This window comes from Parasteatoda tepidariorum, chromosome 3 (genome assembly GCF_982258835.1).
Source record: "Parasteatoda tepidariorum strain Cologne lab strain chromosome 3, Ptep-v5.0, whole genome shotgun sequence".
NCBI classification, from domain to species: domain Eukaryota; kingdom Metazoa; phylum Arthropoda; class Arachnida; order Araneae; family Theridiidae; genus Parasteatoda; species Parasteatoda tepidariorum.
The window spans coordinates 12974423-12988707 of record NC_141757.1 but is presented as its reverse complement, the minus strand read 5'-3'; the positions used below and the strand labels follow the sequence as shown (position 1 = coordinate 12988707).

General features: G+C 28.0%; 1 protein-coding gene across 3 annotated transcripts in view; it reads right to left on the bottom strand.

Moving 5' to 3' along the window:
• Nucleotides 1–14285, bottom strand: part of ftz-f1 (ftz transcription factor 1) — a 191122-nt gene that overhangs the window by 106314 nt on the left and 70523 nt on the right. For 2 of the 3 annotated variants that reach the window (XM_016053025.5, XM_087158831.1), the window contains exon 2: nt 2493–2822. The exons of the other annotated variant lie outside the window; for it this stretch is intronic. In XM_016053025.5, coding sequence (XP_015908511.1) covers nt 2493–2822 — 330 coding nt within the window. The remainder of the gene's footprint in view (nt 1–2492; nt 2823–14285) is intronic. 3 annotated transcript variants of the gene reach the window in all.

The following is a 14285-nucleotide window of genomic DNA, read 5'->3' as shown; positions in this document are numbered from 1 at the left end:
CAATCGAAGACAAAAATAACTGTTTAAAACACAAACGAAAATTTAAAAAAAAAAAGTGAGAAAGAGAAACAGATATTTTCTTAGCGTAAAATAAAAATAGAATAGCAGAGAATAATAACTTTAACTTCAATTTTCTAAATGATTCTAAAGAAGACGACCTTTTTAAATCCAGATTAAGGTTCATAATTTTTCAAGGAAAACTAATATTATGTAAGCTCTACATCATTTTCGTAAGTTAATTTACACTCCTTGAAAAAATAAATCATAAAACGTGATTCCAATGTGCAGAAAATCTTTTAAATATAAATATTTACTTTAAACTGATACAGTTGCTAGTAATTCTAGATTGTTACTGTGAAATGATATAATATAAAAGCATTTTCTTTATATCTTATCAACGATAAATATTTCATTCATCTAAAAGAACAAAGAAAGAAAGAAAAAACTTGATTCGTAAGCATTTCTGGTAGATTCAAAAAGTTAAATGATATAAAATATATATTAAAGTTTTATTAATCCATTCATACTATCGCTTTCTTTCTTTTTTTTTCTTTTCTTCTTTTTCAATTTCACGCCGTTTAAAAGAATAAATATTATTTAACTTTCCTTTTAACATCGTTTTAAGGAATGATTAAAAAAATAACTTTTTCCTTTAACACTTTTTAAAACTTTTCTAACATCTACTATAAACTAAGAAGATTTTATTTTAAGCATCTTATTTTTTTTTCTTATGCAGATTACACATACTGCGTATCTTATATATAAATTTTATTTCAATACGAAGCAGATTTTCTACAAATAACACTTCAAAACTAAAACCTCAAGAGGCGAAATTTCGAAAAGTTTTCGTGTGTTAAAAAATATCAGGATGATTGAAATACGTTTATTTCTTTTAATTTCACCAACACTTTTTAAAATTCGGTAGATGAAAGAAGTTAAGTCTATTTATAGACAGAGTATCCGAACTCTGGACCTATTGCCAATTAGAGAACTATGCACCAATTCCCGATTCGAGATTTCCAATATTTTCAATCAAAGAATTCTAAACATATTCCCAAAAAGAGAACTCAAAATTTTAAACACAGTGTCTATGTCTTTTAAAATTATAATGATAAATAAATAAATTAAAGAAAACTATATTTAAGCTAGGAAATCCGTTTAGAAGCCCATAACCATAGGTTATTCTATGGGGAAAAAAGATTATTATATGGATCCAAAAATACCAAATATTCAGGGCACAGTTACGGGGAAACTGTGACAAACAAGTAAATTAAAATAATGATAAGTTTATATAATTATAGTTAAGTCTAACTTGAAAAAAAAAATTTGTTAAAATATTAGTTTGTTAAATAATTTTTTTTATCTGAAACCATTTTAGTAAATGTAATTGCAAATATATTTTTTCATACAATTTAAAATTCATTTGATATTTGAAATTTTTCACAGAAAGAAAAAAGTTTTAGCAATTTTCTAGTTGATTTAATGACATTTATTTTTAGTATACAAAATGTTATTGAAAAATCGTGTCTCAAGCAGGTAATAAGATTAAATAAAAACGTTAGTATAAAACAGAAATTTCAATGGCATGAAAATTACATGGAATTTTTTTCTCAGTACTAAATTTATTCAAAATTATCGGACTATGTTTTCAATTACTAATAAAAATAAAAATATTAAAAAAAATTAACATATTTATATTCTTGCTTTCCATTTTGATAAAAAAAAAATATCTATGCACATTGCAATTTATACAATATTTCAGTATTAACCATTTTTTTCGTATTTATCATTTATTTCTTTTCCGATTTCGGAATCTTGCTTTTCATTGTCAAAAATGGGTAGTAATTTGATTCACTATTTCAACATTTTCTTCAATTTTTGTTCAAAATATTTAAAAAAAAAAATTAAAATAATTATCTTGCTAACCATTGTGAGAGATAAATCTCTAAAAAATTTAGTATAATTTTATTAATAACTTTGGTACTTTTATTTATTTTCTTTAATTTTACTATCCTGCTTTCTACAGACAAATATATATATATCTGTAATACAAATTATTATTTGATTCAATATTCTTTATTTTCTATAAAACGATTTTTCCCCTTAATTTTAGAATATTTTAATCAATTGCCATATTTCTAATTCACTATTTCATTTCACATTTCAAAATTTTTAATTACCAATTTTTTAAGTTTAAAATCATGTTTTTTTTTCGTTTAAAAAAATTAATCGATGCTAATTTCATTCCAATTTCACTCAGTATTTCCATTTTCTTAAATAAAAAAAGACAAAGGAAAAAAAAAAAACACATTTAGAATTTTGTATTTTATAACCAAAATAAAAGTATCTGATATATTCATTGCAATTTCATTCAGTATTTCAGTTATTCCAGTATTAAGGTTCCAAACAAATTAATTATTTTTGGGTTTCCACGTACTGTAATCATGCGTTTTAAAAAAATATAAAAAGAATAAAAAAAAGTAAAGACTTACCTTCTAGTTTCATTCCAACGTCCAGACATTTTTGAAATCGGCAGAAGGGACATCTTTTCCTCTGACTTTTATCAATGTGACAACTGCGGTCGGCCACGCAGGTGTAAACTTTTTTATTCTGTACCGTTCTCTTGAAAAATCCTTTGCAAGACTCGCACGTGAGCAGACCATAGTGGTATCCGGACACTTTGTCCCCACAAACAGGGCACAGTTCCTCAATACCCTCCTTGGTGTCCGGCAGGTCATGTGAATACTCGACCAGGGGGCCACTGGACTGCTGTTGCGGGGACCCCACTTGCGAGGGCACCACAGAGAGCATGTTGGAGGGCCCTAGCAAAAAAGAAGTATCCATAAGATGCGATGTAGCCATCATTTTCAGACAGTATTCAATATATATTATATATTTTTATATATATATCTGAAAGTGTTAGTTTCAGTCTGTTTTGTTCACTGTCAAGCGGGTCTAAGTCGAAAATCCGGGTACATTTTGGTCACTAAAATATATGCACACATCAAATCCCAAGAAGAATGAGAAAGAAAAAAAAAATCACACACGTAAACAGTTGTTAAAAATAGTAATAAAATCCAAAGGCGATGCTGCACACTGAACACTTGTTCATCGTTCTAAGATGGCGAGCGAGTGAGAGATGAAAAAAAAAAATAAACAAAAAGCACACCGAAAAGTAATTAAAGGGGGGAGAGGTGGAAGAAAAAAAATAATTCACTGTCTGTTGCAGTTTTTAATCCAAAAAAGTGAATTCACATAATTGCGAGCGATAGTCGAAAGTCGACCGACTTGCCTGCAAGCTTCCTATAGAAGTGAAAGTCTATTCGACACGTGAGCGACGGAATAGCCACTTTCACCCGCGACCTACTAAACCACGAGGCGGTAGTGGGTCTATGTCAGCACGGGCCCACTGACCCATAAACGGGACGGCCAATCCCGACAAGGGAAAAAGAACTTTTCTACCTGTACGGAAAAGAACGCAACTATCTCTCTCTTGATATTCTCCCCCCTTCTCACACTTATTCCCCTTACCTTTTCTAAGTTCGGAAGTACGCGATTATCATCATCACAAGCAGAATTATTTGTTTGTTTATGTTTACTTAGATGGGGAAACGATTATATAGAGATTAGTTTTGTCTTTTTTTTTCCCTTTAATAAGTTCTAAATCAAGAGAAGAGAAATGTAACTATACAAAAAATTATATGCTATTGATAATAAAATTATTCTATAAATGGAAACATTCTAAGGTTACCATAATTTCAGGTTAACAATTCTAAACAAGTTAATTTACAGATTATTTTGAACGTGAATATTCATAAGAAATAATAGAATATCGTTAGTAAAATTATCTTATGAATGGAAACATTCTAAGGCTACCGTAATTTCAGGTTAACAATTCTTAACAAGTAAATTTATAGATTATTTTGAAAGTGAATATTCATAAGAAATAATAGAATATCGTTAGCAAAATTATTTTATGAATGGAAACATTCTAAGGTTACCATAATTTCAGATTAACAATTCTTAACAAGTTAATTTACAGATTATTTTGAACGTGAATATTCATAAGAAATAACGGAATATCGTTAGTAAAATTATTTTATTTATAGAAACATAATATTATACCATAACATTGCATATCAAAATCATATTCACGTGAAAAGATATTTAACGAAAGGAAATTATGTATTAAAATATAATTACAGAAACATAATGTTACCATAACATTACCAAAATCGTATTGAAGTGAAAAGGTATTTAACGAAAAGAAATTATTTGTTACCGCTTATAAAATTATTTTATTTAAAAAAAAAAAAACATTATAAGGTTATCACTTCATGTTGACAATTATCAACAACTATATTCATGCTAATAATTTGGAACATGGATATTCATACGAAACATAATTTTACTATAACATTAAATACCAAAATCATATTCAAATGAAGAGATATTTCGAGAAAATAAATTATATATTTAATTTTATGCTAATAAAGTTTTTTTTATTTAATTGACACATTTTCACCATAGCTTCATGTTGATAATTCTCAACATAAATATAATTGTTGATAATTTTGAACATCGATTTTCATACGAAATTATGGAATTATTGTCGCTACTAAAATTATTTTATTTATAAAATCATAATGCTATCTTAAATTCATGTTGATATATCTTTACCGATGCATCCATGCTGATAATTTTTAAAATATATAGTGGAACGAAATTAAATATCGCTAAAAAAATTTTTTTATTTGGGGAAGCATTATAATGTTACCATAGAATCACGTTGAGAATTCTTAGCATGCATGCTCATTGGATCATTTTTGATAGAGGCATTTATTTTGATAGTTCCTAACATGGATATTTTCGACAATTCTTCACAGAGATAGTCAAGGTGATAATTTTTAGACGCTTTTTCTTCTTAAAAAAGAAAAATATATTCAATTTTTTTTTTTTTAAAGTTCAAGAGTTATGAGCAGAATCGAATCTATTGAACAGTGCTAAGAAGAGCCCAGGACTAGCCAGTTCAGAGACCAGCTATTCTTGACCAGCTGGGACAGCAATTTTCAGATTTCTTCAGCTGAGTTGAAGAGAATAATTTGAAATTTCATGAAGCATTATAGTGCAAGAGAAGGTTCAAAACAGGATATACCGAGTTTGTTTTCTAGCACAGAAGAGTATTAGTACTGTCGTGTAGCACATCGTATATTCACGTACGTACGTTTTCCGCAAACAGACTTGGTTCTTTATACAGCCTGTGCAGGGCATATGAACATTAGCGAGCAGGATTATAAGATGTGTGAAAATACAGAGATATTGCACTTTCACGTAGCACGATCACATACGTAGGTTCTGCGCAACACAGGTACTATAGAACCGATTCAGTTCTCTATACAGAGCTTTCAACATACTATGCGAGATGATGTGCGAATCTCTCATATAGACATATTCTGCTCTTCACGTAAATAGGTTCTGCGCAAGCTCTATAGACAGCAGAGGTTGTACTGTAGCAACTGCGCTGTGCAAAATGTTCAACTTTCAGAAGAAAACCTCCTATCAGAAAGTCTGAGGTTGTCTGCTGCTATCGAAACAAAAGGAAAATCCATTTCAAATGAGGAAGAATTGAACAAATAACGTGTCTCTCCGAAAAACTAATGCGAAACGATTAACCTCACGTTCCTATTCGAAATTACTCATCTTTCTAACCGCCAGTACATGGTTCTAGCGTCTGGAGGAGTTTTCGTGAACGCCGGACAGTACATATGCTTTTCATGAGTACTGCAGAAACCAGCGCAGAACATACGAACATGAAAGTGCGAGTTGCTAATTGAAAGTGTTAAATATCTCTACTTCCGAAGTGTGTGAGTAAACCCAGTGCATAAATAAATCTTTCAGAGAGAGAAGAAAAAATAGGCTTAATTGATCAATTTTGACTGTTCCATTGATAAAAGTAAGAAATTTGAAAGAGTCGAAAACGTAATCGATTTCGTAACTTGATAGTAGTTAATATTTAATCCATACTTGTTAACGTGCGACTGTTAACTACACTTGTTAATAATTAACCTATTTTAAACCCTAAAGCCACTCAGTTACAACCTAAACCTAATACATGAGTATTAGAACGAAAGTTATTCGGTCTGGGGTTTTCCTTCCTTGCATTCTTTATCCTATCAATTTTAGGCTTGTGTGGAGTAATAAATTAACTTATACTATTAAACTAAATAAAATTACTAAATAAAAATTATACTATTAAATAGTTATTTAAACTAATTATTCAGTCGAATTCTTCGAGAGATTCATAACTCATCTGAAATCCAAAACAGTGAATCTTGCCGTATTAAATTCAAAAGTTCTTGAACTAGAAAAATTTCCTTTAGCGACATCAAGCAAACAAAATAAGAAAGAAAACTTTATCTTGATTCAAGTACTACAATCGTATTTGAAATACCAGTTATCAACTAATTTTAAAATATCAAATAGAAACCCCCTTTTATTTCAAAATGTGGTTGTAAAATTATCTATTTCCAAACAGGAAAAAATTAAGTAAGAAGAAGAATAAAAAATCATTTATATATTTTAAAAAAAAAGTAAAAATATATATATAATAAATAAATAAATGACAGAACAATTTAAAATCTAAATTTTAAATTGAATTTTAAAAATTAGAAACTATCCACTTTTCATAAGGAAGGTGAAAGACTATTTTAAATATTTGTAATAATACATAAATAGACAATAAACAAAGCGAGTCTTAAAGGCGAACATTTTTTAATAAATAAATGTCCCTGACATCTTTCTGATATGATAAAGCATTTTTATTTTGGACACTAATTCCAGTGCGAAATTTCCAAGAGGACTGAATACAGAGAATAAAATAAACTTCAAATTGATAATGTTCTAATTTAAGAACATCTGTTTTTCGACTAGTAATAAAATTTATCTAACTCGTTTATAACGAGAAAGTAGAAAACGAGACCGACTATTTGCAACGTTAAACCAGAATCGCCCGAAATTAATTTAAAAGCTAAAATGAAGAGCAAAGGATTACTGTTAATTTTTATAGATTAAAGGAAACGGTTAATTTTTATAGATTTTATAACGAGAAAGAAGAGAATGAGACAATAGTTAAACCAGAATCGGACAAATTATCAAAAATTAAATAAATCTATAATGTTCAGAACCGAACTAAAAAATGGCTAAAAACTGCTCAATTTTTATATATTTTTTATAACGACATAGTAGAATACGAGACAATCCTTAAACCAGAATAGACCGAAATTATCAAATATAAAAGCTGTAATGTGAAGAATAAAAAAATTTTAAAAACGGAATCATTTTTATAAATTTTAATCTATAATTTATCGAAGTCTTCGAGAATTTGGAAAATGAGACAATTTGTTCGTTAAATCAAGGTGCTCTTTAATCCAGAATAGGCTGTAATTATCAAAAATAAAAGCTATAATGTACAGAAATAAACTAAAAAATGCTTAAAAACATTTTAATTTTTATAGATTTTTATTTTCATTTTCGTTGTAATAACTTTTTTTTTTAATTTGAATTCATGTTTTTTAACACCCAATTCCATTTCTTACGCTATGTACTTTTGTATTTAAATAAAATAGCATTATAATAAGTTTTTCGTGGAATATTAAAATTTTAGATTATCTTAAAGAATACATTTATGGAAAAAAAACTTTCAGCGCTGCGTATGTTATATTTTTAATTAAGTTTTGATGATACCGTATCATTTCATTCCACGATACCTTTAATATGATGTGGGAAATAAAAGCTTTTTCTCACTAGATTAGGACAAAGAGAGCTTAGCTTCTACATAGAGCTTCTATATTTTTTACAAAAAATTAAACCAACAAAATTAGTTTTTAAATTTTCCATGCATGTGTACAATGCGAAAAAAAAAATAGAACACTGAATTATTTTAGATTTTTAATGATCGACATTGTCGCAGAACGTTACTGAGTTCTTGCAGAAAGAATTTCCCTTTAGAAAGTAAAAAATTTTGGTTTTCTTTTCTGCAAAAATTTTCGTTTTTTTTTTCTTCCCATAAAATTATATTTGAAAGATGCCTTTTTGGCGCATCGAAGGGGAAAGAAATAGTCTTAATTTTTCGATTCCTATTAGAGAAGAATGAAAAATAAAGAATATTGAAGCAAAAAATTTCTTTTCTGCAAAAATGTTGATTGTTTTTTCCGTCCACAATTATACTCAAGAGATACCTTTTTCACGCATCACAGGGGAAGAAATGCTCGTGATTTTTTTTATTCCCTTTTGGGAAAAATAAAATAATTTTGATTTTCTTTTCTTTCACTGATTTTACGATTTTTAATAGGATTACTTCACTGGGTAAATTTTAAAAAATTTCTCTTTTCTCACGGGAGATATTAAATACACGGGGGATAGTTAGCTTTAAAAAATGAGATGAGGTTTGTTTGTCTGAAATGCTTAGTTTTTTTTTTCTTCTAAAAATAATTTTCAACCATAAGAACCCCAGCGATGGCTGACGAATTGTACGCACACAGTGTTGACATGAAATATCCTCAGTGGTAGACAGATCATGGGTTAGAGTCCCCATGCCGTTAGGCTAACCGTGGAAGGTCTTCGTGGTTTTCCACTCCGTGTAACGCAAATGCGGGTTAGTTCCCTCTAGAAAGTCCTCCCCGAAGGCAAATTTCTTCCAGTACTCGATCCCTTGTCTTCTGGATTGGGTTCAAAATTACAAGGCTACGGGATGGAACATTAGTAGTCGTGAAGTCAACAAATGGGGTCGGCTGTTCAACGACAGTTATAAAATAAAAGAAATATGAATATTTTATGATATTCAGAAAACTTTCTGATTATTTTATTTCAAGCTCATTTCTTAAAATTTTCTTCAATTCAGAAACGAACCTTGTATTGTTTAACAATATTTTGAGAAAAGCTCCCAAAGAAATGCCATATATTATTATTTTTTTATTATTATAATTATTTCCCGAGGCTAGAGTTACAGAAAGGCCTCTACACCACAAAAGAGCCTTATATTATTAATATCAACAGTTTTTTGATGGTTTAAAATTTTCAATATTTGAAAAAATTAGCCATGTCTTAAAGAGGCCACTGTTAAAAAGCTACAACTAGTCACTGGTCCGTAGCAATTTTTTTTTTTTTAAATTTTGCCCTATTCTTAAAATTTAATCATCAAATTAGAAGTAACATTAGAACTGCGATTATTTAGGATTTTATTAATTTTTTTAAAAAATAAATATGGAATTATGAATATTTTATAATATCCTAAAAATCACTTTATTTCAAGCTCGTTTCTAAAATTTTTCCTTTTTTTAGAAATGAACCTTGTAATACGATATTTTAATAAAAGCCTCAAAAAAATTATATCAATATCAAAATTTTTTTGATCGTTTAATTTTTGAAAACGTAGCCACATCTTAAAAAGTGGTTACTGTTAACATGGTTTTTCAAATCTCTTTTCGATAAGAAAATTAATAATAATAATAATAAAAATACACAAATCAAGTGCTTTACACTTGAAGCTGAACTATAATGTTTAAATATATATGCCGTCTTGATGGGGAGAATTATCTGAACTTTAGAACGAACGAATGACTTAAACATTTTAAAAACCACTAAACTTTTTTTTAAAAAAACCCCAATTTGGCGACATTTTCCCACCCGGATTAAAATCATCAAAATCAAGGAGTTATTCTAATTTTTTGCAAATTTTTATGAGCCCAGATAATTTAGCAATGTAGTAAGTTTTTAAATATTTAAAAAAATCGGATTGCAAACGCTTTCATTTTTTTTTCTTCAAAACTGTGGCTTCTCTATTTTGCAGTTTTGTGCCATTTTCAGAATAAGTATAGAGGGCGCTGACTAAAGATAGGTAAAATTTGATTTAACAGTCACGAATAACTATTGCAAACTCACAACGGTTATAAAAAAAAAAAAAAAAACGTATTATAATAGTAGTTATAAAAATAGCGTAAAAAAAACGTCACTTCTTGCGAAGACAGACGCTTCGATAAGATTGCTACAACTAGCAGAGGTCTGTCCAGCCAGACATTTTGTGAAAGGTCCTGTTTTTGCAAAATTGTGAAAAGATTATTCATAATTTGTGAATTTTAAATAAGCGTTAAGTCACATTCTTTCAACCAGGGTCATGCTTTTCGTGAATTTGTGCAAATAGGGTCCTGTTATTTGGTATTTAGCCTATACTGCTACACAGAATATTCATTTCGGACGAATAATGGAAACAAAATCACTCACATTTTCAATAATTTCAATTGACATATTTTAAATAACGCAACTTGGTAATGTATCACTTTTAATGTGTTACGCGTTAAGTAAACTTAAATTCTTAAATTTATAATATTTTATTCAAAAAATTGCCAGAAACTAATTTTTATTTACATAATATTCTATTAATTAATTTCACGAATAAATATAAATTGATCAATTATTTATTTACAAAAAAATTATGATTTAATATTAATAAGAATGTGCACAGGATGTATGTAAAAGTAGAAATATTTTCTTAGAATAATACTACATTTGAAATTAAACTTAGGAAAACTTGGTTTGCCTGGAACCATCTTTCTCCCCCCCCCCCGGTAAGGGTTTATTCGATTAACAAAACAATAATGAAGATAAACAAATTTGGGAAGGGTCCGATTAAAATGTGAAGGGTCCGTTTTTATGAAAAGATATTTTGTGAAGGGTCCGTTAACGGACCCAAATTTCTTCTCAACAGACCCCTGACTAGTCAGTAGCAATTTTTTTCTTTCCTTTATTTAATTTTGCCTTATACCATTCTAAATTTATTTACCAATTAATAAATAAATACCAATAAATTTAGAATTACCGTTAAGACCGTGATAGGATCTGATTATTACCCCCCTAAGAAAGAAAAGAAATTTGAAAAAAGAAGTCTACTCAAGTTAAATCGGTCAACGTAAAATAATAACAAGTACAAAATTCTTTTCAATCAAAGAGAAAAGCACGGTTTCGGAAACAATGGCGCCCAGAAGCAAATAAAATATAAAAAAAAACGTGCCAAATATCGCATTGGCGAACTTTTTCTCGCGTAGAAGAGAAAACAATGATAATAAGACTTTTCTTTAGAATAAGAAAAAGCCACCATTGTAGAGTGTCAAGAAGATAGGAAAAAAAAAACAAAAAAAAAAACTTCATATCTATTCTCTCATTATAAGTCTTTATTTATAAAGATTTTCTTTAAAAAAAATAATAATAATAAATAAGGACCTTGACACGGTTTTTCCAAATGCAGCAGCTGCGACGTTTATTTCTTAGTTCCACTATTTCTCATCCTCAATTAAATAGTTCCAAAAGAGGAAAATGTAAATACAGGTGAAGAGGCAGTGTTCCTGGAATTTCTTATTCATCGTCCTTTTATTGCGCTGGATTTAATTTCCATCTGACAAGCGTGTATATCAGCGCATATGCATACATATTAGAGATTTGAAAACTATGCGCATCGCTTTAGGGGAACCCTTTTTTATTTTCCGAAGAACTTAATAATAGAGAAATGACGTGCATGGGAAGGATCGCATTATCCAAATGAGAAATCTGTCAGAGAATAGAGATAATAAAGATAGGCGTTTTGGGAAAGACATATATATTAGTAACGCGTTTATAAGATTCAAAATAGAATCAAAAAATTTTCAAAGATCAGGATATTTGCATTATCCATTTAATTAAAGTTGGATAATTGTATTACCCATTTAAATAAATTTGGATAATTGCATTATCCATTTAATTAAATTTGGATAATTGTACTATCCATTTAATTAAATTTGGAAAATTTCATTATCCATTTAATTAAATTTGGATAATTGCACTGTCCATTTGATTAAATTTGGATAATTGTATTATCCATTTAATTAAATTTGGATAATTGCATTATCCAAAGGAAAATTCTGACTGATTATAGAAATAATAAAGATAGACGTTTTGGGAAAGATATTCATTTTAGTAACGCATTTAGACGATATAAAAATATTAAAGGCAATTAAATCCGGATAATTGCATTATCCTAACAATTAAATTTTGATAATTACATTATACAAATGAGAAATTTGACAGAGCACAGAGATACTAAAGATAGGCGTGTTGGGAAAGACATATATTTTAGTAACGCATTTAGACGATTTAAAATAAAATCTAACACTTTTAAACGTTATTAAAATCTGGACAATTGCATTATCCATTTAATTAAATTTGGATAATTGTATTACCCATTCAATTAAATTTGGATAATTGAATTATCCACTCAATTAAATTCGGATAATTGTATTATCCATTCAATTAAATTTGAATAATTGCATTATCCATTTAATTAAATTTGGATAATTGTATTATCCATTCAATTAAATTTGGATAATTGCATTATCCAAAAGAGAATTCTGACAGATAATAGAAATAATAAGGATAGACTTTTTGAGGAAGAAATACATTCTAGTAACGCATTTAGAAGATTCAAAATAGAATAAAAAAACTTTTAAAGGTTATTAAAATCTGGATAAATTGCATTATCCATTTAATTAAATTTGGATAATAGCATTATCCATTCAATTAAATTTGGATTATTGCATTATTCAAAGGAGAATTCTAACTAATAATAGAAATAATAAAGGTTTTGGAGGAAAAAATACATTTTAGTTACGCATTTAGACGATATAAAAATATTTATGGGGCCGTTCAAAAAGTACGTACACAAAAATGGAGAAATTTTAAACCCCTCCCCCCCCTTCGTACATTACCGTACATAAGGTCTTACTCCCCCCCCCTTAGAGTACGTACATTTTATTAGTCTACCCCCCTTTTTCATAAAAATTAAAATAATTATGTTTTAAATAAAATTAAATATTTACTTAAGGAGTGTGTAGGATAAAGTCAAATTTAAATTTGGTGTATGTTTATAAAGTACGTACTTTGTATAATACCTCCCCCCCTCCCTATCGTACAAAACCGTACATAATAGCAAATCCCCTCCCCCCCCTTCGGGATGTACGTACTTTTTGAACAGCCCCTATGGCAATTTAAATCTGGATAATTGCATGATCCAAACAATTAAATTTGGATAATTACATTATCCAAATGAGAAATTTGTCAGAATAGACATAAAGATAAACGTGTTGGGAAAGAAATACATTTTAGTTACACGTTTAGGGGATTTAAAAAATAATCTAGAATAATTAAACTTTATTTAAATTTACATACATTAATTCAATTTAAATAATAAAATATGAAATTCGTGTAATTCTACGTAACCAGGGTGACCACTAACACATAGAAAAAAATTCCCCAATATTTTTCAGGCTGATTTTATTGAATTTTTTGCAATCGATGACATAAATTTGATTATTAATTTTTTGTTATGCCTTATTCTTATACATATAAAATAGAACAAAACAGTTAAATGTACTATTATAATTCGTAAAATTTAATGAAAATTAACATTATATCATTTACCATACAAATACATTCATAATAAAAATATCGAACTTAAAAATCAAATTAATTCAACTTTCTTGACTTTTAGGAATAATTCAGTTAAATTTACCTTACATTTCCATAATTTTATCCAAAATTATAAAATTCCTTTACATTTTCTTGATTGTTTTAAAAATTATAAAATTCCTTATTCTCACTAATTTCGAGTTTTGCGGCCACAATGGTAATCGCACGTCGATTATTTAGTAAAAAAACAGGGTAGAAAATATAAAATATATTTATCTTAGTAAAACACTGCTTTTTCCTTTTTTAAAAAAAAAAGATCAAAATTTTAAAATTAAATATAAATTAATGAAAAAAAAAAGGATCAAAATATTAAACAGCTTTCAACTACATAAAAAAGTAGAAAATTCAATAAAAATAACACCAGGTCGATTTAAAAAAAAACTATAATATATATATAATATTTTGAAAATAATATTTTGGAGACTAAAAATTGTCAATTGAAATTACGCAACTAATAATTAAAATTTAGTACAAAAATTTTCGCAAAATAAAATATATGCTAGCATTAAAATAAAAAGTATCAATAGAAAAACACCCAAATTATAGAGATCAATGAGCTCCACATTTGTAAATTGGGTCCTGAGAGTATGCAAATTATTCTTATTCAAATTTCTGTTTAGATATCATAAAAAAATTTAAAAGTTTTTAAATAAACAATTAAAATATTGAAAAATCACGTTCATAGGTCTTCTAAAAAAAAAAAATTTTTTTTTTTATGATAATTTATTTATTCC